A 27,774-nucleotide genomic window follows, 5' to 3' on the forward strand; every position below is an offset into this window, starting at 1 on the left:
TAACCTTGTCACAACACAACTGATTGTCTCAAACATATTAAGAAGGAAAGAAATTCCACAATTGAACTTTTAAAAAGGCACTATTAATTGAAATTACATTCCAGGTGACTACCTCATGAAGCTGGTTGAGTGTGCAAAACTGTCATCAAGGCAAAGCATCACTACTTTGAAGAATCTAAAATGTATTTTGATGTTTTTAACCTTTTTTTGGTTACTACATGATTCCATATGTGTTATTTCATAGTTTTGACGATTTCATTATTCTACAAAATAGTAAAAATAAAGAAACCCTTGAATGAGTAGGTGTCGACACTTTTGACTGGTACTGTATATATTTACAAAAATCATCTGGGGGATTGGAAATAAAGCTACAATCTGCAATATTAAAGCTGATCTACCCCCTAAAAAAATATGTAACGTTTTCTAAAGTATCTAATCTGATTACAATATTTTTGCTTGTAATGTAACTTATTACATTCACATTCACTTATTACATAGGGGGCAAGATGTTGCAATACATCTTCAGTTACTGTTAGTTTAGTTTAGCTTACTCTTTGTTAGTAACTTCAGGCGGTACTTAATTTTTTTAAAGGAAGATTACCCCTCTAAGATCTCCATCTCCTTGTGCAATGTTGGTGTTGTCCCCCTGTCATTTGTTGCTCCTTTAGCAACAGGTAAACTTTGCAAATCAGACACGTGCGCCTTCGACACTTATCTGTGCAGGCTATTTATGCGCATACCGGCAGTGCTTAGGAGCAAGACCCACTTAGAAGAACAGTCGCATGCACTGAACAAGGGGTATTTATTTGTATTTTTATACTAATTGTAATAGAACTAAAGAGAAAGTATTTATTGAGCAACATTGCAACTTTTCTTTAAGCTAGCCTACCTATGTATGGAGGAATTATCTGTGGACATTTAGGCTATCAAGTGGAGGACACTACGCGCAAGAAAAGGTTGCCACATTTTAAGGATTTCATCAAATGCATATTGTTGATTCGAAGTTTTCTTTTGAACAGTAATCATGTCAAATGTACGCATCAGGCTATATTTATGTTGGGATTTAACGTGCATTCGCGCGTTTCGACGGGCTGCAGAATAGGCTGACCAAAATAGGCATAGGCCGATTCTTTTTACTGTCGTCTTGTTCCTTGAGGCAAGTGTTGATGTTCAAATATTGGAGAGTTGAGACCAAATCATGGACGCTGGACAGAGTGGATTTCAGTTGTAACAAAAGACAGTTTTAATGAGTCAAAGATATCTTGTCCCGCAGTTTTACGTGCACGGATCTAGTTCATATAACTCGGCAAGGAGTCAGGTGAAAAAGTAGCCTTATACAAAGGTTACATTCATTTTTATGCATGGCATAAAGTAGGTGGAGTCTTGTCGTTTTGGTCTTCTGACTGGTCACAAAGAGTTGGAGGCGGGCCTTGCTCTAGCCAGAGCGGGCACCATTGGTGCATAGCAGAGTCTTGTTCTCTGAGCACTGTGCTAATCCTCTGTCATTCAGGGGCTGATGAAGGTAACCTACTTGGTGTAAAGATGGATACTAGTCCTACAAGAAGTATTGATGGACAGACATGTGTGGGGGAGAGCCCTGCCCGCAATGGGGAGTCCAGGCACCGAGGCAGCACCAGGGGCAGCTTCCACGCAGTTGCCACATGGAGCTCATCCTCCCAGTCCTCCCAAAAGGAAGATCTGGGGAGCAATGTTAGTAAGATACTTAATTCTATTGTCAACTCCCAATACAATGACCATCACAGCACCACAGCAGATCCCAAGGGCCAACTGTGGGTGTCAGCAGAACCTGACACAACCACCACCAATACCGCCACTACCACATTCTCCAAGGGAGCATAAGTCATCACTTCTACTCAGGCCTCAGAGACGGAGGAGAATGACCATGTGGACCAGTCCACCTACTTTCAGAGGCAGTTTGGGGCGCTGCTCCAGCCAGGGGTCAACAAGTTCTCCCTGCGCATGTTTGGTAGTCACAAGGATGGCAGCGGAGCAGGCCAGGGTCAAATCCTTTGGAGTGTGGATCATCCACCCCTACAGTGACTTCAGGTAACTCAGAGAAGTGGGAGTGGAACAGGGATACATAGAGAGCACAGAGGATTGGAAAAATAAAAAGAAGCCTAGACTGGCAAGACCAATGGGGGAGGCCAAACAGATTTTTCAATGACTCAGATTAATAATCCAGTTCAAATTAAACCATCCATGGTGCAATTTTGGTTCAGATTAGATAGAACCATCCATGATAACATGCTATTTCTTGTCCATAACTTCTAAACATTTCATAGCAACTAAAAAATGCTTTATTATTTAGGCCTATCACAAACTAGTTACATCAAGGACAGTGTTCTGGACACAGATTACACCTCGTCCTGGAGTCAAAAGCAAGACAATGCTTTTTAGTCTAGAAAAAGCAAGATCAATGGAGAATCTCCATTGAAAAAGCTTTTTAGTCCAGGAGTAGGCTTGACTTCTGTACTGGAAACTGTCCCCAAGTGTACAGTAAGTAGACAGATGTTAGAGGGTAAAAATCTGCTATGATTTATTTTTCAAGGTCAGCCTGCACTGTCGATAAGAAGATAAAGGGATTTGATTAGTGATACAGTATATTGAATGAGATCATCTGGATTAGAGCAGAACCCTGCATACCTTTGTCTCGCCCTGTCTGTAAACCTAACCCTAAAGTAAATGTTAAAATCCCATGCATGTACTAATCCAAACTCCCACAAAAGTTGCAATCAGCTTTTAAGATTTTTATCCAAACACTTTTCAAGGAACATATAGTAAAGCCAGTCAAAGGCTGTGGCTTTGGGGTTAATGTCTATATATACACATCATACATTTTCCACACATACTCAACACTATATAGGTCAATGCCAGACAGTGAGGTTAAATCCAGGCTAAGGGATTATTGCCAACAAGAAGAAACCCCATCATTTCAATCTTGCCCTGTATTATGTCATAAATACTGAGACAGATGAGAGGAAGATTACTGTAGGTCTGCCCTCTGCAACCTTATGTTCAACCTTCACTTTAATGGGAGTGGGTTTTGAAAACATACATCTACACATCCAATTGATTTCTTTACCAATGTTATCAATCTAAAAAGGAAATACTGTTCTGAAACAGTATTTGAGCACACGTGCTCAAATAAGGGCAAGTGAGAATATACTGTCTTGTTGTGGATTTACAGTACAACTACGAACAGCTAATTTTAAACTGCCATTACTTGAATGCAGGTAAAAACAACTTAGAGGAAGGGAGGCCGGGGGAAAGTATGCCGGTAAGGTCTGGTATGGTACGGTATGGAGTAACGGCAAAATAAAAAAATAAATAGTGTCCGTACAGGGTAACGTACCGGTAAGACATGAGCCTATTACAATAATTAAAACAAAGATGTCAAGAAAACTATTAGGCTATTACACTATAATTTATCATTACTGCCTGTCAGCCGCATGAAAACTTTTTCCAAAGTAACTTCAATTAAGAAAACTATATTTTACTAGCTTTGGTGTAGATCAACTTCTTCCAGTGTGATGTAATTGGTAGCTTGGTAAACTATATTTTCAGAGCAGCTTCCCCAACACTGCTTTTAAGCCAATAGAAAATGTTTGTACACACACAAGTGTGTGCCCACAGATGAGGTCCCGTACCAGGAAGAAATTAAATCTACTTTCACCACTGCTTACATCCCAAGTGGCACTCTATTCTGGCACTCTATTACATTTTATAGTGCACTTCTTTTGACCGTAGCTCAAAGGGCCCTTGTCAGAAGTAGTGCACTATAGGGTGCCATTGGATGCAGGCATTCAAAGCGATCCACTGAGTGACTGAGACCACATTGGACAGCAATTACACCCAAACCAAGTACACATTGCAAACCTAGACATGAGACAATGAGAGCTTATGTGACGACATGCAGTCATCTCTTTATGTACTGTAGACGTCTTGGAGTGTTCCGAGCTTTAGTGTACTAACTAGTGTATTATTAAACCAATTTATATTGTACTGTAGCCGACCCTCTGTTTCTCTTCATGGAAGTTTGCTGAGGATGCTGTAGGCCTACTTGGTGTAATGTACATTTTTAATGAATGGCTTTCCTTTTACAGCAGGGAGTGTCTGTGTTAGGCTCAGTAGCACTCAGAAACAACTCATTGGACATCTATCACTGTTCTGAGTGGATGGGCTTGCTTGGCCTTTATCTTTGTGACACTATTATGTCAAGGGGTACTCCTGTCACTTGAGTTCAAATTTCACTCAACATACATTTAAATTTAGTGGCAACAAGTGTCTGACAGTTACGAGAGCATTTAGAACAGGGGAAATGCTGATGTCATACAATAGATATGGGTATTTCTATAAATAATGGGGCCAATGTGTGACATTGGGATCAACATTTCCAAATGGGTAGAATAAAAAAAAGAAATGTATGCAGTTCCACATGAGTATTTCGAGGAATATATGTAAATTGACCCATAACTCCACCTATACAACAACATACATCCTTTAAGCAGGGTTTCGGTGACTTTTTCAAACACTTAATTGTAATTTAAGGACCTCAATATTATACAATTGTATAATTTATTTAATTGTACATATAAGGCCTAATATAGAACCCCCCCATCCCCCCAAAAAAGTATGTAAAAATTGTACAAGAAGTAGGCCATCGCCACTTTAAGAATGATTACTTGCATTGATATTCAAATTATTATTACATTCTAAAAGATGTGAGAATAATGTGGACTTGCCTGACTAAATAAATTGGATTAATTTTTCTGTAGCCTATGTGTGTGTGTGTGTGTGTGTGTATATATATATATATATATATATATATATATATATATATATATATAAAGTGGGGCAAAAATGAGAGAGGCCTGTAATTTTCATCATAGGTACACTTCAACTATGAAAGACAAAATGAGAAAAAAATCCAGAAAATCACATTGTAGGATTTTTAAAGAATTTATTTGAAAATTATGGTGGAAAATAAGTATTTGGTCAATAACAAAAGTTTATCTCAATACTTTGTTATATACCCTTTGTTGGCAATGACAGAGGTCAAACGTTTTCTGTAAGTCTTCACAAGGTTTTCACACACTGTTGCTGGTATTTTGGCCCATTCCTCCATGCAGATCTCCTCTAGAGCAGTGATGTTTTGGGGCTGTTGCTGGGCAAAACGGACTTTCAACTCCCTCCAAAGATTTTCTATGGTAATTTAGCTAGTTAGCTTGCACTTGCTAGCTAATTAGCCTACTTAGCTAGCTTGCTGTTGCTGGCTAATTTGTCCTGGGATATAAACATTAAGTTGTTATTTTACCTGAAATGCACAAGGTCCTCTACTCCACCAATTAATCCAAGCATAAAACTGTCAACCAAATCGTTTCTAGTCATCTCTCTTCCTTCCAGGCTTTTTCTTCTCTTGACTTTATATTGCAATTGGCAACTTTCATAAATTAGGTGCATTACCGCCACTGACCTCGTTCATCTTTCAGTCACCCACGTGGTTATAACCAATGAGGAGATGGTACGTGGGTACCTGCTTCTATAAACCAATGAGGAGATGGGAGAGGCAGGACTTGCAGTGCGATCTGCTCAGAAATAGAACTGATTCTATTTTTGCCTTTGGCAACGCAGACACTCATTGGCGCACGCGAGCAGTGTGGGTGCAACAGTTGAATAACATAGATTTCTACATGTATTTTGCAACGCTCGTGCATGCGACGCGAGCGGTGTGGTTAGCCTGTTAGGGGACCTGGCCACTCTACCGTACTGCCTTGCCCATCCAAAAACATTGAAATAATGGTAATTTAGTTGACCGAGACGAGTGCCGACAGAATAGAGAAAGACGCATCAATTTCAGTTAAAGCTTCCGAGTGAGCGAAACAGCGCCCCTCTGTATCAGTATGTGTATGTATCTGATGCTGTTTGGACCAAAAGAGTATGCCATGTCATACTATTTCTGTCCAGACAGCATCAGACACATGTGCTACATATTAGAGGGGCGCTGTTTTGCTCGCTCGGATGCTTTCTCCGGTGTTATAGTTTTAGCAGAGTGGATGAGGTGAAGCGAGAGGGCTCACTCTCGCCTAAATCTGTCCAGTATAAACCCAAATGCGTTTCTATGGGAATAATATGCAGACCCAAGCTTGTCGCTTGGACAAATATTCCATTGTTTGGGCGGAGACATGAGCATCTCGTCATTATATATTGATCTCTGGTTTCAACGTCTTGCGAATTGGAAAGGAAAGTTGGCGGGAGCACAGTGCAATGTTAGGATGCTGGATTGCCCTAAAGTTAATAGATGATTTGCCAAAATTCTACAATTACCTCTGTCTAAATAAAATCATTCAAAATACTTCCCCAGGGAGCATGACTTAACCTCAGAGGATCATTCGCTTCTTACATTTTTTTTTGTGGTGGATTGTTTCAAATCACAAGTGTGTTTGGGAAGCCCGAAATGTGGGTAGTGCACGTGACAATAGGTCAAGCTGATTGAGTAGCACCTGTCAGTGAAACGCTTCTAAAATATGTGTGAAGATAATGTGTATTGAGTATAATAAAAAAGGTTGCCTCAAGAAGAGGATGGAACTGTGGCGAAGATAGTGCGTCTCCAGAATGCATGCATACAGTACTGTATGTAGGAAAGTGCCCATTTGGCAATGTATTATTCCTGATTGTTTTAGCTCACCACTAATTTTTTCTTCGCCTCAAACAAGTCAACAAAGTCTGATTTTTTTAACATCCATTGGGAATGATAGTTCCTCAGTATTTGAAAAATCACTCCCTGCCTCGATAAACACCAAGCCGCGATGTGAAAGAGCAATATATCATGATCTGATGACCCCATATATCCAGTGGAAACGTCATTAAAAAACAGCTTTCTGTCCGGAGTTCACCGGCCAGTTCACCGGCGCAGGAAAGTTTGAGGTCACGGCGGAATAGGCTAGTTGATATAATGTTTACTTGTTGAAACTTCTGGAAACTTCTTGATGCACCCATCCCGTTAGCGGGATCATTTTCGTCAACCACCGTTGAATTGCAGAGCGCCAAATTCAAATTAAATCACTAAAAATATTTAATTTTCATGAAATCACAAGTGCAATATAGCAAAACACAGGTTAGCTTGTTGTTAATCCACCTGGCGTGTCAGATTTCAATAAAGCTTTTCGGCGAAAGTATACCAAGCGTTTATGTAAGCACATCTCTCTCAGTATGCAAAATATTACAAACAGCTAGCAGCCAATAAGATTGATCACGAAAGTCAGAAAATAAATAAATTAAATCGCTTACCTTTGATGATCTTCGGATGTTTGCACTCAAAAATATCAAAAATACCTCCATTTGGTTGGCGCGTTATGTTCAGAAATCAACAGGCTCGAGCGGTCACGACATCGCAGATGAAAATTCCAAATAGTATCTGTAATGTTCGTAGAAACATTTCAAACGTTTTTTATAATCAATCCTCAGGTTGTTTTTGCAATATATAATCGATAATATATCAACCGGGAATGTAGCTTCTTCAATAGGAGAGAGAGAAAATGGCTGCTCCAAGCTGTTGCACATACAAAACGCTGCTGGCACCCAGCCATGTGATCTTTCTCGCTAATTAAAAAAAATAAAAGCCTGAAACTATTTCTAAAGACTGTTCACACCATGGGGAAGCCATAGGAAAAGGAATCTGGTTGATATCCCTTTAAATGGAGCGAAGGCAGGCAATGGAACATGGAGCTTTCAAAATAGAGGCCACTTCCTGGTTTGATTTTCCTCAGGTTTTCGCCTGCAATATCAGTTTTGTTGGACTCAGACAATATTTTGACAGTTTTGGAAACTTTAGAGTGTTTTCTATCCTAATCTGACAATTATATGCATTTTCTAGATTCTGATTCTGAGAAATAGACAGTTTAATTTGGGTATGTTTTTCATCCAAAAATCAAAATACTGCCCCCTGCACTCAGGAGGTGTTAACTACAGCGTGAGCTCTTGATACAATGTTGAACTTCACAAGCCATAGCGCAAGTCAAGACAGATAGAAAGGGACAGACAGACGGAGAAGAGATTCATTTGATTGAAATAACCAACATTTACATCAGGATATTTTCTACTGTTTTTATCTTGTCGGCTTTAGTCCTATGTATTTTACTTAATGAATGATAGAGTATAGGCCTATAATTTCCATCTCTGAGTTACAGTATATGCTCTCATTTATTTAGCCACCAGCAGACAAACCAGAACACGCCATACACTCACCTAGATGAGCTGGATCACAGTCCAGGGGTGCAGAATTGAGACATGAGCCAACTGAAGGTGAGGCTTCTACCCCACCAAGCTCTCCAGCTCGTGTCCCTAATCCTACCCCTGTCAGAGCCAATAGTTACTCACGGGTGGGTCGGCTGTGTGATAGAGGAATTTTTAAATTCTCTTATGTTTTATTGCCAAAGCCAATCAAATTCGCACTCATTTCTAATTCATGATAAGTTGTAAGTTTATCATTTGCATGAATTAGCAAGAGACCAGTCTTAAAAAACAAGTTCAGCATTTATTCTTGATGAGTACTGACCCAAAATACAAAGAACATTACATTTTAAATCTGAAGAAGACATAAAATGACGTCATCAGTTACACCCCCTCTCCCAGTCTTACAATGGCGCAGTATTCAGTCCTGGAGATAGTTTCACTCCCCTCATAAACTACATTCCAACCTGCCTAAAGGATATACTTCTCTCTGCTAATGGAATCCAACCAAAACATTCTTATCTGTTTGAAGTACTATCTTATCCCTGCTTCAAAACTTTCCCAGGAGACACAGACACAATTAATTTCTGCTTACATTTTCAGTAACAGTACAATTAAGAACCCATACTTTTCAGATCATAACAAATATAGTATTAGCATGAATGGTTCTAATCATTAAAGTATACATTTGATCATCTAAACTATATTTTCCTCTATCACTGTGCAAGCCACCGGACTGGCTTACTCTGTAAGCAAGAGCAAGAAACTTGTCGTCTGCTTGTATAAAAAAAAGGAAGATGACAACTGAAGTAAAAATAAAATGTCATGCTTTTTCAAATGTTATGACTTGACTGTTAAGAACTTAATGTTACATTTACATTACATTTAAGTCATTTAGCAGACGCTCTTATCCAGAGCGACTTACAAATTGGTGCATTCACCTTATGACATCCAGTGGAACAGCCACTTTACAATAGTGCATCTAAATCTTTTAGGGGGGTGAGAAGGATTACTTATCCTATCCTAGGTATTCCTTAAAGAGGTGGGGTTTCAGGTGTCTCCGGAAGGTGGTGATTGACTCCGCTGTCCTGGCGTCGTGAGGGAGTTTGTTCCACCATTGGGGGGCCAGAGCAGCGAACAGTTTTGACTGGGCTGAGCGGGAACTGTACTTCCTCAGTGGTAGGGAGGCGAGCAGGCCAGAGGTGGATGAACGTAGTGCCCTTGTTTGGGTGTAGGGCCTGATCAGGGCCTGGAGGTACTGAGGTGCCGTTCCCCTCACAGCTCCGTAGGCAAGCACCATGGTCTTGTAGCGGATGCGAGGAAGCCAGTGGAGAGAGCGGAGGAGCGGGGTGACGTGAGAGAACTTGGGAAGGTTGAACACCAGACGGGCTGCGGCGTTCTGGATGAGTTGTAGGGGTTTAATGGCACAGGCAGGGAGCCCAGCCAACAGCGAGTTGCAGTAATCCAGACGGGAGATGACAAGTGCCTGGATTAGGACCTGCGCCGCTTCCTGTGTGAGGCAGGGTCGTACTCTGCAGATGTTGTAGAGCATGAACCTACAGGAACGGGCCACCGCCTTGATGTTAGTTGAGAACGACAGGGTGTTGTCCAGGATCACGCCAAGGTTGTTAGCGCTCTGGGAGGAGGACACAATGGAGTTGTCAACCGTGATGGCGAGATCATGGAACGGGCAGTCCTTCCCTGGGAGGAAGAGCAGCTCCGTCTTGCCGAGGTTCAGCTTGAGGTGGTGATCCGTCATCCACACTGATATGTCTGCCAGACATGCAGAGATGCGATTCGCCACCTGGTCATCAGAAGGGGGAAAGGAGAAGATTAATTGTGTGTCGTCTGCATAGCAATGATAGGAGAGACCATGTGAGGTTATGACAGAGCCAAGTGACTTGGTGTATAGCGAGAATAGGAGAGGGCCTAGAACAGAGCCCTGGGGGACACCAGTGGTGAGAGCGCGTGGTGAGGAGACAGATTCTCGCCACGCCACCTGGTAGGAGCGACCTGTCAGGTAGGACGCAATCCAAGCGTGGGCCGCGCCGGAGATGCCCAACTCGGAGAGGGTGGAGAGGAGGATCTGATGGTTCACAGTATCGAAGGCAGCCGATAGGTCTAGAAGGATGAGAGCAGAGGAGAGAGAGTTAGCTTTAGCAGTGCGGAGCGCCTCCGTGATGCAGAGAAGAGCAGTCTCAGTTGAATGACTAGTCTTGAAACCTGACTGATTTGGATCAAGAAGGTCATTCTGAGAGAGATAGCGGTAGAGCTGGCCAAGGACGGCACGTTCAAGAGTTTTGGAGAGAAAAGAAAGAAGGGATACTGGTCTGTAGTTGTTGACATCGGAGGGATCGAGTGTAGGTTTTTTAGAAGGGGTGCAACTCTCGCTCTCTTGAAGACGGAAGGGACGTAGCCAGCGGTCAGGGATGAGTTGATGAGCGAGGTAAGGTAAGGGAGAAGGTCTCCGGAAATGGTCTGGAGAAGAGAGGAGGGGATAGGGTCAAGCGGGCAGGTTGTTGGGCGGCCGGCCGTCACAAGACGCGAGATTTCATCTGGAGAGAGAGGGGAGAAAGAGGTCAGAGCACAGGGTAGGGCAGTGTGAGCAGAACCAGCGGTGTCGTTTGACTTAGCAAATGAGGATCGGATGTCGTCGACCTTCTTTTCAAAATGGTTGACGAAGTCATCTGCAGAGAGGGGGGGGGGAGGATTCAGGAGGGAGGAGAAGGTGGCAAAGAGCTTCCTAGGGTTAGAGGCAGATGCTTGGAATTTAGAGTGGTAGAAAGTGGCTTTAGCAGCAGAGACAGAGGAGGAAAATGTAGAGAGGAGGGAGTGAAAGGATGCCAGGTCCGCAGGGAGGCAAGTTTTCCTCCATTTCCGCTCGGCTGCCCGGAGCCCTGTTCTGTGAGCTCGCAATGAGTCGTCGAGCCACGGAGCGGGAGGGGAGGACCGAGCCGGCCTGGAGGATAGGGGACATAGAGAGTCAAAGGATGCAGAAAGGGAGGAGAGGAGGGTTGAGGAGGCAGAATCAGGAGATAGGTTGGAGAAGGTTTGAGCAGAGGGAAGAGATGATAGGATGGAAGAGGAGAGAGTAGCGGGGGAGAGAGAGCGAAGGTTGGGACGGCGCGATACCATCCGAGTAGGGGCAGTGTGGGAAGTGTTGGATGAGAGCGAGAGGGAAAAGGATACAAGGTAGTGGTCGGAGACTTGGAGGGGAGTTGCAATGGGGTTAGTGGAAGAACAGCATCTAGTAAAGATGAGGTCGAGCGTATTGCCTGCCTTGTGAGTAGGGGGAAGGTGAGAGGGTGAGGTCAAAAGAGGAGAGGAGTGGAAAGAAGGAGGCAGAGAGGAATGAGTCAAAGGTAGACGTGGGGAGGTTAAAGTCGCCCAGAACTGTGAGAGGTGAGCCGTCCTCAGGAAAGGAGCTTATCAAGGCATCAAGCTCATTGATGAACTCTCCGAGGGAACCTGGAGGGCGATAAATGATAAGGATGTTAAGCTTGAAAGGGCTGGTAACTGTGACAGCATGGAATTCAAAGGAGGCGATAGACAGATGGGTAAGGGGAGAAAGAGAGAATGACCACTTGGGAGAGATGAGGATCCCGGTGCCACCACCCCGCTGACCAGAAGCTCTCGGGGTGTGCGAGAACACGTGGGCGGACGAGGAGAGAGCAGTAGGAGTAGCAGTGTTATCTGTGGTGATCCATGTTTCCGTCAGTGCCAAGAAGTCGAGGGACTGGAGGGAGGCATAGGCTGAGATGAACTCTGCCTTGTTGGCCGCAGATCGGCAGTTCCAGAGGCTACCGGAGACCTGGAACTCCACGTGGGTCGTGCGCGCTGGGACCACCAGATTAGGGTGGCCGCGGCCACGCGTTGTGGAGCGTTTGTATGGTCTGTGCAGAGAGGAGAGAACAGGGATAGACAGACACATAGTTGACAGGCTACAGAAGAGGCTACGCTAATGCAAGGAGATTGGAATGACAAGTGGACTACACGTCTCGAATGTTCAGAAAGTTAAGCTTACGTAGCAAGAATCTTATTGACTAAAATGATTAAAATGATACAGTACTGCTGAAGTAGGCTAGCTGGCAGTGGCTGCGTTGTTGACACTACACTAATCAAGTCGTTCCGTTGAGTGTAATAGTTTCTACAGTGCAGCTATTCGGGGGCTAGCTGGCTAGCTAGCAGTGTTGATTACGTTACGTTGCGTTAAAAGAACGACAATAGCTGGCTAGCTAACCTAGAAAATCGCTCTAGACTACACAATTATCTTTGATACAAGGACGGCTATGTAGCTAGCTATGTAGCTAGCTACGATCAAGCAAATCAAACCGTTGTGCTGTAATGAAATGAAATGAAAATGTGATACTACCTGTGGAGCGAAGCGGAATGCGACCGGGTTGTTGAGTGGGAAGTTAATTCGGTAGACGTTGGCTAGCTGTTAGCTGTTAGCTAGCTAGCAGTGTCTCCTACGTTAAGGACGACAAATAGCTGGCTAGCTAACCTCGGTAAATTAAGATAATCACTCTAAGACTACACACTCTAAACTACACAATTATCTTGGATACGAAGACAGCAAAGACTATGTAAGACTAACTATGTAGCTAGCTAACACTACACTAATCAAGTCGTTCAGTTGAGTGTAATATTTTCTACGGTGCTGCTATACGGTGGACGTTAGCTATGTGGCTAGCTGCTGGGCAGTAGACTACGTTAGGACGACGAAATACGATAATTACGCAATTATCTTTGATACAAAGACGGCTATGTAGCTAGCTAAGAAGAAATTGCTAAGATTAGACAAATCAAACCGTTGTACTATAATGAAATGTAATGAAAAGTAATGAAAAGTAATACTACCTGCGGACCGAAATGCGAATGCGACCGCTCGCTCCAACCCGGAAGTAATCAAACTGTTATGCCGTTATGTTTGCACTTTCTATTGAAAAGGATGATGTTACGGAGTCTAGTTGATAGGAGTTGTTGATCGACCAGCAGATCACAGTGTATCAATTTGTCCATATGGCAGAGTCTAGGCTCTAGCCATAGTTGGAATTTTACATTTTTATCATTTTACTTCAGATTTGTATGAGTAACCACGTGACAATGATTTTGAGAAACGAAAAGATTATTATGGAAATAAAAACTGTTCCACGAAAATGTGCATATATAAATATTCATAACTGGCATGCAGAGTGGTAGAAATGGTAGGATAAATTGTAAACTTCCCCAAACCTGAAACTCACGAGTTGCGTATGGTCTTTACTATTACACCCATTTTAAAAATGCGTGCAAGTGCGCACATAGGAGGTCCCGTGAAAAAATGGGCCCGTCTATGGAAATCAAATGAATGCCTGTCCAACTGATTTTGGGGGAAGTTGTGTGCCAATGAAAACTATTTTACCCCATAACCGGCCGTCATTGTAAATAAGAATTTGTTCCTAACTGACTTGCCTAGGTTAAAGGTTAAGTGAAAAAAAACAAACATAGAGTTATGAAATGTTATGTAGTTACACTGCATTTTTGAGACCTCTTATGCAAAAAAAACTGTCCAACAACTATATCCAGGATTCTTACAGGGTTCAAGTTAGATGTGTGATTTCAGTGATTAATGCTTAATATATGATATAACAACAATTTACATTGCCATAAATGCATTGACAGAACAGGAATGTTTTTTGACACAGCTATAACAAGTTGCTCGGTGTAGTTAAGCCTCTCTGGTACCTACGTTTATAGAAAGAGCCATAGTGAATTTCTCTATTCTGGATCCTGAAGTTTGACAGTAACATTACATACTGTGGAAACACAATACTTTAATTTGATGTGGAAATACAAGATGTAACAATGGACTTCTCTCTCAGCCTGTTCCCAGATCTATTTGTGCTCTTCCCAACTCCCTGACCTCAACCCCCGTCCTATCCAGGTTCTATTGGGACATTGTGATGCTACTCCTGATGATGTGCAACCTGGTCATCCTCCCCTGGGGCATCACCTTCTTTGAAGACCAGAAAACTTTGCCCTGGATCTCGTTCAACGTCATCTCTGACACCTGCTTCCTGGTCGACCTGGTCCTCAACTTCCGCACGGGCGTCCTAGAGGGAGACGACCAGATCATCCTGGACCCCAAGGTTACATTTCACTCATTTTCAAAACAGCTGGAAACAAAGGGGGATATTGGCAAATGGGAGAACAGTAAGAAGGGTGGACACAGGTATTTCAAATCAAATTTTATTGGTCACATGTTGAGAATACAACAGGTGTAGATTTTTACTTTGAAATGCTTACTTATGAGCTCATTCCCAACTGTGCAGAGTTAAAAAATACAATTAATTGCTAAACAAAAAATGAAATAGTAACACAATTAAAACAATAAAGAGGCTATATACAAGGAGTACCAGTGCCGGGTAAAAAGTAGTTGAGATAATACAGTATGTACATGTGGATACATAAGGATAAAAGTGGCTAGGCAATCAGGATATTTAATGTAAATTGTCCAGGTAGCCATGTTACTAACTGTTCATTCGTCTTAAGGCTTGAGGGTAGAAGCTGTTCAGGTGCCTTTTGGTCCCAGACTTGGCACTCCGGTACTGCTTGCTGTGCGGTAGAAGAGAGAACAGTCTATGACTTGGGTGGCTGGAGTCTTGGACAATTTTTAGGGCCTTCCTCTGACACTGCCTGGTATATAGGTCCTGGATGGTAAGGAGTTCGGCCCCAGTGATGTACTGGGCCGTATGCACTACCCTCTTTAGCTCCTTACAGTCAGATGCCGAGCAGATGCCATACCAAGCGGGGATGCAGCCAGTCAAGATGCTCTCAATGGTGCATCTGAACCCCAGTCTCCGGTGGGGAGTATGTGTGCCTGGCCGGGAGTGTTATTGCTAGTGACAGGCTTTGCTGCATTAGCCTCTCAAGTCCACTGTGTTTTTACTACCAATATCTATTTACACCTTGTCTAGAAATTATTATTATATATGTTTTATTTGTTATTATTCATTTTGTAGCTAGGTGAAACCCTTTGCACCAATGCATTTTATTGTATGAAATGTGCTTAACAAATACAGTTTGAGTGATTTAATGAAGGTCAAATCAATCAGTCTATCAATAATTTAATCATAGGTGATCCGTATGCGTTTACCTGAAGACTTGGTTCGTGGTGGACTTCATCTCCTCCATCCCAATGGACTACATCTTCCTGATAGTGGACCTGGAGGCCCAGATGGAGGCTTCGGATGTGTACCGCACGGCCCGTGCTCTCCGTATCGTCCGCTTCACCAAGATCCTCAGCCTGCTGCGCCTCCTGAGACTGTCCCGCTTCATCCGCTACATCCATCAGTGGGAGGAGGTGAGGGAGAGGGGGAAGGATAGAGTTTTATTGTGGACTGTGAGCATATTTCATGTAGGATAAGGCTATATACTTAAACGCTGTGTACTTACACACTCACATTGTAAAATCACTCAGTCAAAGATTCACTCATACTCATACTGTCTAGAAATGGATCCAATAGTCATAGTCCTGAGGCATGGTCCTAGGTCCTCCGTGAGAGAGAAAGAAAGAGAGAAAGAGAGAATTAGAGAGAGCACACTTAAAATTCACACAGGACACCGAATAGGACAGGAGAAGTACTCCAGATATAACAAACTGACCCTAGCCCCCCCGACACATAAACTACTGCAGCATAAATACTGGAGGCTGAAATTATCAATTTATTTCTCATTAGCTGAAGGAGATGATGCTTTATTTGATTGTATATTATGTGTATTATGGCACATGTAAATACAATTTATTTAGCTCTTATGCGAAAAAAAAATGGCACTTATGAATTGAAAAAGGACATTGCTAATGACCAATATGTTGACAGACAGAGACAGATAGACACAAAATGAAGGTGCCTCGTTGAATAAAACATGAGGGGGTGGTATACACTCAGTGGCCAGTTTATTTGGTTTGCCGTTCACGAAAATGGTTCACTCCTACAGACAGTGAGTCACGTGGTCGTGGATTGCTATATAAAGCAGGCAGACGGGCATTGAAGCATTCAGTTACTGTTTGATTGAACAAAAATAGTGACCTAAGCAACTTTGAGCATGATTTGATCGTCGGTGCCAGGCGCACCAGTTTCAGTATCTCAGAAATGGGCTTTTCACGCACAACAGTGTCTAGGGTTTACCGAGAATGTTGCGACAAACAACAAATATCCAGTCAGCAACAGTCCTGTGGGCAAAAACAGCTTTATGATGAGAGAGGTCAAAGGAAAATTAAAAGAATCTTGCAAGCTAACAGGCGGGGCATAAACAGGCAAATAATGGCACAGTATAACAGTGGTGTGTGTTCAATCTAATACTTACAACTCGTATTAAGTTAAGATATTATACTGAATGAAATGAACCAGACTCAGAGGTAAACTTCATGTCTTTACTCCATCACTATCTGTGTAATCCCCACATTACTTTACTGACGTGGTGACGTCCTATCTCAGTATGTCATGCCAAGACACAACATCCCTCCTTTACATGGATATGAACGTCAATGTCACCCTGACATACACAACAGCACTTATTCTTTACCTGTATAGCAACCTTTATCTTATCAATAAACAACTGAAATCTGTTCAATGTCTTATTATTTCTGTTCTCCTAATGGACTTCCCTTTCTTTTGTGACAAAACATTTTTCACATTTTCTTTTTCACAAAATAACTCAAATATTCAGAGTCTTGGCATCAGGATAATTATTTAATGACAAAGTCTGTTAACTTCTGTGGCAGTTGAATTTGTCTGTGAGGCCTGACTGGCATGGGTGTCTGGTCTTTGTAGTGATCCCTCACAGATGGTCTCTGGTTTGGATTCTATGTACTGTCTCAGATTAGTTGTCCTTAGATTGTGGATCCGGCTCCTCAATTATATACCTCTTCACGAATGTTGTATTCCTTAAATACCTGGCTCCAGTTTGAGATTGAACAACCACATTGTTTCCCTCTTTATTGATCACCATGTGTGGTATCTTGTTGAAAGTTGTTGTGAACTTGTCTGTTTTGTCCTGTTGTAGGAGAACCTGATCTCTGATGTCCACATCAGAGTGTTTGGCTCTGCGACGGTTGTCTGCATAGATTTAGGATTTTCCTTTCTGCTCGGCATCATAGTCCCGTGTCTCCAGGTAACTCCGTGGTGTAGCTATATCTGGGAGCTTTCCCCTCATTTTCCTTTTGAAAAGGAGCTCAGCTGGGCTCCTGCCCATGGTAGAGTGATCAATGGATCTATATACTGTCACGTACTTGCGTAGCTCCCGCTTTCAGTCCAGCCCCTCAGCTTGTGCAATGCGAATCCATTTCATGAGGGAAGCATTTTGCCACTCCACTTCACCATTGCCTGTGCCCATTTTTGCATTGTTTTTACCTGCTGTATCCCATTTTCCTGGCAGAAGTACTGGAACTGCGATTACATGTACTGTGGGCCACAATCAGACCGGATTGTTAGTGGTAGACCATGACGACTGAAAATAGTCTCCAATCACCTTTTCTGTTGTAGTTGCATGATATCATATTCATAATATCTGCTGTAGTAGTCTACAACTACTAGTATTGAGTGTACTGTTGGTAGTGAACCCAATAGGTCAGTGGCCAATGTCAGGTAGCGCTGTGGGTCTCAGCAGTTTTGGCACATCTGGTCGTGGTACAATCTGACAACCATGGCATGACTTGAAGTGTCTCTTTGCAGCCTTGTTCATGCATGGCCACCATACCTTACTCCTGAGGTTCAATGCTCACTGATTTTGCTTTCCGATGCACAACAGAGCAATACAATTCCACCTCTGGTCATTCTCACAGACTCCACAGCACACAATGCATTCTTCACCATTTTGTAAACATAGAACGGATTCCCAACGTACATCTCCTTATCCCTAAACCCTACTCCCACTACAAACTGAGAAGTTGGAGTGTGAGCCTTCTGCTTACTAAACTGCATTTCAACTGACACTTTGGCTATCTTACTCCGACGTTTAGCGACAGTCATCCATCCAGAATTCTCATTCTCACTCCTCTCACTGGTAGATGCATCAGACTCAATCTTGACATCTAACATTTCCCATGCATTCCTACAACCAACAATAGTCTGGTTAGTGCTGATCACCCAATCCCATAGGCCCAACATGTCATCTTCCTATCATGCATTTTGTGTGGGTGGGGTTTAAGGATCACAAGTGCTGGTCCGCTAGTACCGCTAAAGTGAATTTTCTGCATTCATCCCAATACCCTGTTCTTTCCCCATTCATTTTCCCTATAGGAACGGCTGAATGAACCTGAGGTAACTCATTTTTGGATGTTAGAAAAGTTTCAAATACCTTGCAATTGCGGCACCCGGACCATTTCCGAGGTGGACTGTTTCCGGGCGAGAGGTATTAGCTTCCGCTCATGAGGCGAAATGCTACAATTGTGGTGGCGAGCATGCGCCAGAATTCATGAAGTGCTCTGTTAGGGTGATAGAGACCGAGGTGGCAAGAATACGGGCATGTCGCCTATCTGGAGGTGGTGAGAAGAGTGGAAGAAGGGAGTAACATTGAAGAAACCATGGTAGTTGGATTAGAGACATCACTAAATATTACTCGCCAACAGGATCCTGACATAAAAGGGTGGACTTTGTATTATTTATTGCATTGGTTATAAAGTGCACAGCGCAAACAACGATGAAATCTGAGAAAATAGGCATTGTTGTGAGTGCAGCTGAAGGTTTTTTGGGACTCAGGGATTTTACAGCAGAGGTATTACAAGGAATCCCGTCGATGAATGTTGTGTCCATACAGGCACCTGGGCCTGTGTAGGGATGTGATTTGGATTATCACTGAAGGAGTGGGGTGGGGATGTTTTGGATTTATTTGATTTTTGTATTGTATAAGATGTTTATTTTTATATTTCGTTCACTACCCATAGAGTAGGTGGTAGCAGTACACCAATAGGTGTAGACTGCCATGAAACCTTAAAGAAGAATAAAAAGCTAAAGAATGGGAAATGTAGCTGTTCAATGTAAAGGAAGGAAAATATGTGCCAAGTGTTGGAGGCAAACATGATTACGGTGAATGTGGGAGCAATGTGAAGGTTACGTGTTGTAAATGTGGGGGACATATGGTGTGGTAGAAGTTAGTAGGGATTTTTTTTTTTAAACATTTTTTTCATGGTAGTACAGAATTGGACAGATCCTGAGTGATCGTACAGATCATGAGTGATTGTAGGTGGCGGCATGCACTTAAACGATTGTTTGGGGACCGCCAAGCTATTACAGAAGAAGAATCTGCTGCTGCTGCTGCTGCTGCATCTGCTCATTATTTTGTAGGGAGGTAAAGAAGCACATCAAGACGAAGCTGTGGGATGCACTGTTGAGCGCCACATCCCAAGGGGCTTGTGCTGATTGTATGGAGATTGTGACAGCCTGTTAAATGGTGTACCTTGAGAAGGCAAGAACAAGATGTATGTCAGGAGAAGTGCCGTATTATCATGTATGAGCTTTTGTACCAAATACATTACGTTGTTACAGGTGTCAAGCTTATAGGGATGTGGCAGCAGTGTGTAGGAGGGACGTTCCTAGATGTGAGAAGTGTGCAGAAGGGCATGAGACAAAGGAATGTGTAGCATTGGGGAAAGTAGTGGAATGTGTTAATTGTAGGGGTGCCCATGGGGCTGGGGTTCAGAAATGTCCCGTGCGAGAGAGACAGGTTGAGGTTTCCAGGGTCAGAGTAGAGCAGAAGTTGTCATATGCTGAGGCAGTGAAGACAGTAGAGGAAGATGGGTCAAGGGGGAGGGATCCTGAAAGGAGTGGTGTGAGTAGTAGATCTGTACCAGTACAGAGGGATAGGCCATCAAGTGAATGTGTTTCAGTAAGATTGGATTTTTAGCATTTATAGTTATGGTTATCAATTGTACTGCAGTGATGGAATGTAAGTCACAGACCATTTAAGTTGTGGTGGTAGTTGCAGAGAGGTATTTGGGTGTACGAGATTTGACATCAAGAGTTACAGGGTGTGTGTTAAGTGGTGATGTCCCATCCTTTCCTTGGGGCTGCAGGTAGGCTAGTGGTTAGAGTGTTGGGCCAACACACTTTTCATGGCATGGAAAAGTTGCTTGATCAAATCCCTGAGCTGACAAGGTAAAAAATGTGTTGTTCTACACCTGAACAAGGCAGTTAACCCACTGTTCCTAGGCTGTAATTGTAAAAAAAAGAATTTATTCCTAACCGACTTGCCTGGTTAAATTGAAAACAAATACAATTTAAATTCAGGATGATGAGGTAGGAATACATGCATTTAATTAGTGCAGTAGGGTGGTGTAAATTGTATTTGATATAATTTTGAAATTTGTGAGCGTAGTGTTAGAGGGTATGGTATTTATTTGTTACATTTTATCTATCAAGCGAAGTGTAAATTAGGGAGTTGTACTCCAGTCTGGTAGGTGGCGGTAATGCAACAAATTGGATGCCTCATAGAAACCTCATAGAAGAAGAAGAACGTAATTTTGTAACACAGGTTCGGGATTCAACACCAAGGTACGAAGACCACTTTTGCAACAAAAACATTGGTGATTTTGTTATTTTCATAGCTACATTAATATACCATGCAAAACGTAACAAAAATAATACGATTATTATGAGACTTGGAGCAGTTTTATGCATCAGAAGTCGATTGTCGTAGCCTGTTTAGCATGCTAGCTAGCTACTGTAACGTTAGCTATCACAAAGTGGAGGTCATGGTGGGACGTTTGCAGGTCCTGGTAGTGCTGTGCCAGGGGAAATGTGTTTGGCTTTTAGCTAGATATTTGACGATGTCTCCTTACACACCTTTGAACATTTGGCCTGTGAAAGGTTACAATTTCAGTGCTATGCATCCTTATCTAGCTAACACCTTATACACCTTTGAACATTAGGCCCGTGAAATGTTACAATTTCAGTGCTATGCATCCTTATCTAACTAACACATCTGATTAGCTAGCTAAGTTAATGTATTGAGTTGACAATGACAACAGTATTCTTTGTTCAGTGGCGACGAAAAGAGTTGCCTGACATAAGCAATCGGTATGCTTCCTTGGCATGGATTTTATGATGGACATTGATGCTATTCATGTAACGGCGCCTAATGTTTTTGTGTTGTATTTGGGTCGTGTCACATTGCCATTGGGTTTTGTAATGTTGTTGCTTGAGCTTTTGTAATGGCGATGGAACTGAAGCCTGCCCTGGATGTTGACCAATGAATATAATTATATTGTGGCTACATTTGAAATGATTTGAACTATCGACTTGACTGCTTCCTGTCCTGCAACCAGGTATCAGGATGCTGTCCCTGTCCCGGTTGGCTTTGGTCTGTGTTGCGGCTCGGGGCCCAGTTGCTGTCTGTCAAGGCAGAGTGACGTCCATCACACGATTTAACAGCACAACTGTTGAGGTATCCTTCCACAAGCTGTGTAAAGTGCAAACTTGACAGTTCCAGACTATTGGTAGCAAATATTCTATATTGTATTTAGACTTTTAGGCCTAATGTTTTGCAATCTCTTTAGGCACCACCAAAGAAGACAACATTTGGACCCCTGGCTGACCAGGATAGAATTTTCACCAACCTGTATGGCCGACATGACTGGAGGTACCATTACAAACTGTTCTCTATACACAATAACACTCTACACAATGTCAGAAATGCTGGCCTTTGGGGTATGAGAGCTTGGACCATCATTTTTCATCTGTACAATTATATAACATTCCATGCATATTACTTAATCAATCAGTCGTATAGTATTCTTAGGAATTAGGTGTCATATTATTTCTCTCTCCCTATGTCGCTCCAGGCTAAAGGGAGCTCAAAGTCGTGGTGACTGGTACAAGACCAAGGAGATCCTGCTGAAGGGAGTGGACTGGATCCTCAACGAGATCAAAGTTTCAGGGCTGCGGGGGAGAGGTGGAGCAGGGTTCCCCACCGGCATGAAGTGGGGCTTCATGAACAAGCCCAGTGATGGCAGGTCAGTGGTACTGCCTATGTTGCTCATGTGATGCTCCGTTGTGACGTTTCCCCTAGGTACTGATCTAGGATCAGCTTTCCCTCCCCCAATACTAATCTTAACCATTAGTGGGGAGAATGCTAAGCTTACCCAAAATCCGAATCCAGGTGCAACTTTACCCTACACCCCCATTTGACACTGCCAACTTTGACCTGAGAAAGGAATCTAAAACTCCTATCCCCCCTTCATCTGATCCTTAGACCAAAGTACCTGGTGGTGAATGCTGATGAAGGAGAGCCTGGCACCTGTAAGGATAGGGAGATCATGCGTAACGACCCCCACAAGCTGGTGGAGGGCTGCCTGGTGGCCGGGAGGGCCATGGGAGCCCGCGCTGCCTACATTTACATCAGGGGAGAGTTCTACAATGAGTCCTCCAACCTGCAGGTGAGAGCGTGGACTGCATTTAAAGGGAAAACAAATTCATAACTACAATGGTTTAGAGGTTGATCTCTAAACAGTTATGCTTACTCTTCTTAGATGTGGCACACTTTTTCACCTTTTCCAATGTTCAACACATATATGGTTCCTTTTAAGGTATTTGATTTTGAATGATGTCTTCTTTGATCTTGGCCATCTCCACCCGGCACAGCCAGAAGAGGACTGGCCTCTCTCGGTTTCTTCCTAGGTTCTGGCCTTTCTAGGGAGTTTTTCCTAGCCACCATGTTTCTATACCTGCATTGCTTGCTGTTTGGGTTTTAGACTGGGTTTCTGTACAGCACTTTGAGATATCAGCTGATGTAAGAAGGGCTTTATAAATACATTTGATTTGATCCTGGTTTTGACCTCAGGTGGCCATCAACGAGGCATATGCAGCTGGTCTGATTGGGAAGAACTCCTGCGGCTCTGGCTACGACTTTGACGTGTTTGTGATGCGTGGGGCTGGTGCCTACATCTGTGGAGAGGAGACGGCACTCATCGAGTCCCTTGAGGGCAAGCAGGGGAAGCCCCGCCTGAAGCCCCCATTCCCTGCTGACGTTGGTGAGTTTCTGAGGTGGAGAGGAAGATGGATCCCCCCATGATGTAGTAATACCAGAATATGGAACTAATCATGGCATGGCAATGATATCTTTTTGATGATAATAGGTCAATTTAGAGGTTCAACAGAACACCCTCTACATCAATAACATCCAAATATCCTTTAACTTTTCTTCTAAAAGTTTAGTTCTAAACTGGTTGACCATTTTGTTCCCTCCAAGGTGTGTTTGGTTGCCCAACAACTGTCGCCAACGTTGAAACGGTAGCCGTGGCGCCCACTATTTGTCGCCGTGGTGGCACGTGGTTCCTAGGCTTTGGCAGAGAGAGGAATTCAGGCACAAAGCTCTTCAACATCTCAGGTCATGTCAACGCCCCCTGCACAGTGGAGGAGGAGATGTCTATTCCTCTCAAGGACCTCATCGAGAGACACGCAGGTACGTCCTTACCGTACACCACGTGAGCATTTAAAACTGAGCTGCACCTCTCTTCCCAATGTATAACAACCACCTCACCATTGTTGCTACAGTTAGCAAACATATCAGTTCAAAGAAATCCAATATATGTACTGTATGTTGTCTTAAATTAGTAATAAAGCAATCCAGAGGATTTTAACATTATCAGGTGGTTTTGTATCAAAGCCCTCAATCAGGTTTCCTAGTAAACACTAATGCCACAACAGACCTTTCTCAGTATTAAGGTACAGTATATATATCTTACTTGTTCATTAACACACATGTGCAGCCTCAAACTGACCAAAGTGAATGTCTCTCTCTCAGGTGGTGTGCGCGGTGGCTGGGGCAATCTGTTGTGTGTGATCCCTGGAGGCTCTTCCACACCCCTCATCCCCCGTTCAGTGTGTGACACCGTGCTGATGGACTTTGACGGCCTGGTCCAGGCTCAGACTGGCCTTGGCACTGCCGCTCTCATCGTCATGGACAAATCTGTAAACTCTCATCCACACTGTATGGGCTGGTTTCCCAGACAGTGATCAAGCCTAGTCCTGGAATAAGAAACACTTTCAAAAGAAAATCTCCATTGAAAAGGATATTTTGGACAGGTCTAGGGTTAATCTGTGTCTGGGAAACCGGCCCTGTATGTATAAGTATCAGTATAACACTGATGAGAAAGTGATTCTTACATATGGTGTAATTGAAATTAGATCTGACACATTGAGATATGTTGTTGAGAGATGTACTCTCATTGCAGACTGACGTCATCAGAGCCATCGCCCGCTTGATTGAGTTCTACAAACATGAGAGCTGTGGCCAGTGCACCCCCTGCAGGGAGGGTAAGGAAAGCTACTTACTTAAATATTTTGATCCATACGTTGTGCCTTTTAAAGACTGCTACAAGTCTGTTTGTCTCTCTTTCTACCCTATTCCCATATTTATCTTACTTATTTTCTTCATCTCTCTTTCCCTCTGTGAAGGAGTGGACTGGATGAACAAGATGATGTGGCGCTTTGTGAAGGGTGATGCGCGGGCGGCTGAGATCGACATGATCTGGGAAATCAGCAAGCAGATTGAGGGGCACACCATCTGTGCCCTGGGTGATGGAGCCGCGTGGCCCGTACAGGTAAATACATGAGATACTGTATACAAAGTGCATTCAGAAAATATTCAGACACCTTTTTTCACATGTTGTCATGTTACAGCCTTATTCTAAAATGAATTAAATAGTCCCCCCCCCCTCAATCTACACACAATACCCCGTAATGAAAGCAATAACAGGTTTTGACATTTTTGCTAATGTATAAAAAAAAAATACAGAAATCACATTTACGGAAGTATTCAGACCCTTTACTCAGTACTTTGTTGAAGCACCTTTGGCAGCGATTACAGACTCGAGTCTTCTTGGGTATGACACTACAAGCTTGGCACACCTGTATTTGGGGAGTTTCTCCTATTCTCTGCAGATCCTCTCAAGCTCTGTAAGGTTGGATGGGGAGCATTGCTGCACAGCTATTTTCAGGTCTCTCCAGATATGTTCGATCGGGTTCAAGTCCTGGCTGTGGCTGGGCCACTCAAGGACATTCAGAGACGTGTCCCGAAGCCACTACTGTGTTGTCTGTGCTAGAGATCGACTGATTTATGATTTTTCAACGCTGATACCGATTATTGGAGGACCAAAAAAGCAGATACCGATTAATTGGATGATGGTGTTTTATTTCTTTGTAATCATGACAATTACAACAATACTGAATGAACACTTATTTTAACTTGATATAATACATCAATAATATCAATTTCGCCTCAAATAAATAATGAAACATGTTCAATGTGGTTGAAATAATGCAAAAACAAAGTGTTGGAGAAGAAAGTAAATGTGCAATATGTGCCATGTAAAAAAACGCTAACATTTAAGTTCCTTGCTCAGAACTTTTGAAAGCTGGTGTTTCCTTTTAACATGAGTCTTCAATATTCCCAGGTAAGAAGTTTTAGGTTGTAGTTATTATAGGACTATTTCTCTCTAAACGATTTGTACTTAATATACCTTTGACTATTGGATGTTCTTATAGGCACTTTAGTATTGCCAGTGTAACAGTATAGCTTCCGTCCCTCTCCTCGCTCCTACCTGGCCTTGAACCAGGAACACATCGACAACAGCCACCCTCGAAGCAGCGTTACCCATGCAGAACAAGGGGAACAACGACTCCAAGTCTCAGAGCGAGTGACGTTTGAAACGCTATTAGCGCGCACCCCGCTAACTAGCTAGTCATTTCACATCGGTTACACCAGAATAAATGTTTTGTTTCCGGATACGACCATATTAATGACCAAAGGCTCGTATTTCTGTGTGTTATTATGTTATAATTAAGTCTATGATTTGATAGAGCAGTCTGACTGAGCGGTGGTAGGGAGCAGCAGGCTCGTAAGCATTCATTCTTCGCAATTCTTCAAGCATTGCGCTGTTTATGACTTCAAGCCTATCAACTCCCGAGATTATTGCAAAGAGCTGCTGGCAAAAGCACGAAAGTGCTGTTTGAATGAATGCTTACGAGCCTGCTGCTGCCTACCACCGCTCAGTCAGACTGCTCTATCAAATCATAGACTTAATTATAACATAATAACACACAGAACTACGAGCCTTTGGTCATTAATATGGTCGTATCCGGAAACTATCATTTCTAAAACAAAACGTTTATTATTTCAGTGAAATGCCTGATTCACATTATAGTGCCAAACTAAACTATACTGGGCTGGCCTGGTTACACAATAATGCCTCATAGTGAAAATATCCAAGCCAGCACAGTATGGTTCGGGTCAGTCCTATAGAATGAGCAATTATTGTGTATTGGTGGTACGTAATACAGGGTTCTATGGACTGCCTGCATCTGTCCGTAGAGACTGCTATTTAAACAGACTGTATTTGATTTGGTAATAGTGTAGTTGGCTAACTTGCCCTTTTCTTAACTCACTGCCTCAGTCTTCTTTCTCTCTATAGGGATTAATCAGACACTTCAGGCCTATCATGGAGACCCGAATTGCAGAGTTCCAGCAGAAGGACCAAGCCAGAGCTTAAATCACTCCTTCGTTCCCTTCCTCTACCCTTCATTCACAAATGATTTAAATAAGAATGCATTGCCTCATTCATTGTGAATAATTGCCTTCCCGTTTTTGCCTTTGTCTGAAGTCGCCAATAAAGCTGTATGTAACTAAAATAGTTAAACAATTTAACAGTTGTGCTGTATATGTATTGTTCATTTAAGACTTACAAAATTCAATCTTGGAATTGGTATTTGTTTCTTCATTTTGATCAATCGGTGTTTGTCTCTCCTGTCGTTTAACAGAAGGAACATTGTTGAGGAGCATGGGTACATGCAATTGCAGCTGTTGATGATACAAATTAACTACTGTATGAATATCAGTATCCTTGCAATTGCCTTATGAGGTCATTTACATTTCTCACAGCAGAAATAGATGAATCCAGTCTACCATGTCAGAGTCAAACAGACCAAGAACAGTCTGGCATGTGATCTGACTGAATCAGAGCCCCCCCACCCCCAATTAATTTTTTTTTTTTTATATATATATTTTTTGATTGAGCTCTTCAGATAGTATATGAACATTTCATAAGCATTTAAAAAAATATATATATATTACAGAATTTAATAAAAAAAAATGCAACATGTTCTCTCAGCCTCATGGCAAATGTGTAAAATAGCATGAGTTTAGCTATAAAACTGCAAATGTTTCTCTGCCTCGTTAACTTTGCTGGCCCCGCGAAATGGAGGTACGCCACTGTTAGGACCGCATGGTCTATTAAGCACTTACAATGCCACAGTATGATTCATAATACCCATAAAACCTAGCGGTCAAACAGGAAAATGGTTCCAATAGTTTTTTTTTCACCATTAAATTTTAGAAACACTTAATAAGGGTTGTGTTTTCTGTAGGCTTGCCCTATAACGTGACCTTTTGATAATCGTGTAAATCTCTCCGGCAAGGTGACATAAATATATTCGGCTTTCCTCTGATTCGAAAATGCTGTTTAGCAGAAGAAGTAGACATCGTGCA

At 42.6% G+C, this 27,774-nt stretch overlaps 1 protein-coding gene and 1 long non-coding RNA gene across 7 annotated transcripts; one reads left to right on the forward strand and one right to left on the reverse strand.

Annotated features, from left to right (window-relative positions):
- Nucleotides 1-715: 715 nt before the first annotated feature.
- Nucleotides 716-26,989, forward strand: LOC118381981 (NADH dehydrogenase [ubiquinone] flavoprotein 1, mitochondrial). Of its 5 annotated transcripts, none has more exons than XM_052504456.1 (13): nt 716-798; nt 14,177-14,381; nt 15,370-15,595; nt 21,557-21,675; nt 21,788-21,870; nt 22,073-22,243; nt 22,483-22,666; nt 23,071-23,260; nt 23,479-23,691; nt 24,034-24,200; nt 24,464-24,545; nt 24,687-24,832; nt 26,702-26,989. In XM_052504456.1, exons 1-13 carry the CDS (start codon nt 731-733, stop codon nt 26,777-26,779), a joined length of 1,932 nt encoding a protein of 643 aa, XP_052360416.1. In that variant the 5' UTR covers nt 716-730; the 3' UTR covers nt 26,780-26,989. The 5 variants fall into 5 exon arrangements, with proteins under 5 accessions (XP_052360416.1, XP_052360417.1, XP_052360415.1 ...); XM_052504457.1 differs by lacking the exon at nt 716-798 and adding an exon at nt 877-956; XM_052504455.1 differs by lacking the exon at nt 716-798 and adding an exon at nt 1,985-2,067.
- Nucleotides 14,399-18,629, reverse strand: LOC118381982 (uncharacterized). Of its 2 annotated transcripts, XR_004825218.2 has the most exons (4): nt 18,592-18,629; nt 15,696-15,786; nt 15,389-15,573; nt 14,399-14,847 (listed from the first exon to the last, which is right to left on the reverse strand). It is a non-coding gene; the product is annotated as an uncharacterized LOC118381982 (long non-coding RNA). The 2 variants fall into 2 exon arrangements; XR_008106083.1 differs by lacking the exon at nt 18,592-18,629 and having other exon boundaries at nt 15,696-18,546.
- Nucleotides 26,990-27,774: the final 785 nt, after the last annotated feature.

Source organism: Oncorhynchus keta, unplaced genomic scaffold (genome assembly GCF_023373465.1).
Source record: "Oncorhynchus keta strain PuntledgeMale-10-30-2019 unplaced genomic scaffold, Oket_V2 Un_contig_19212_pilon_pilon, whole genome shotgun sequence".
Classification (NCBI taxonomy): Eukaryota; Metazoa; Chordata; class Actinopteri; order Salmoniformes; family Salmonidae; genus Oncorhynchus; species Oncorhynchus keta.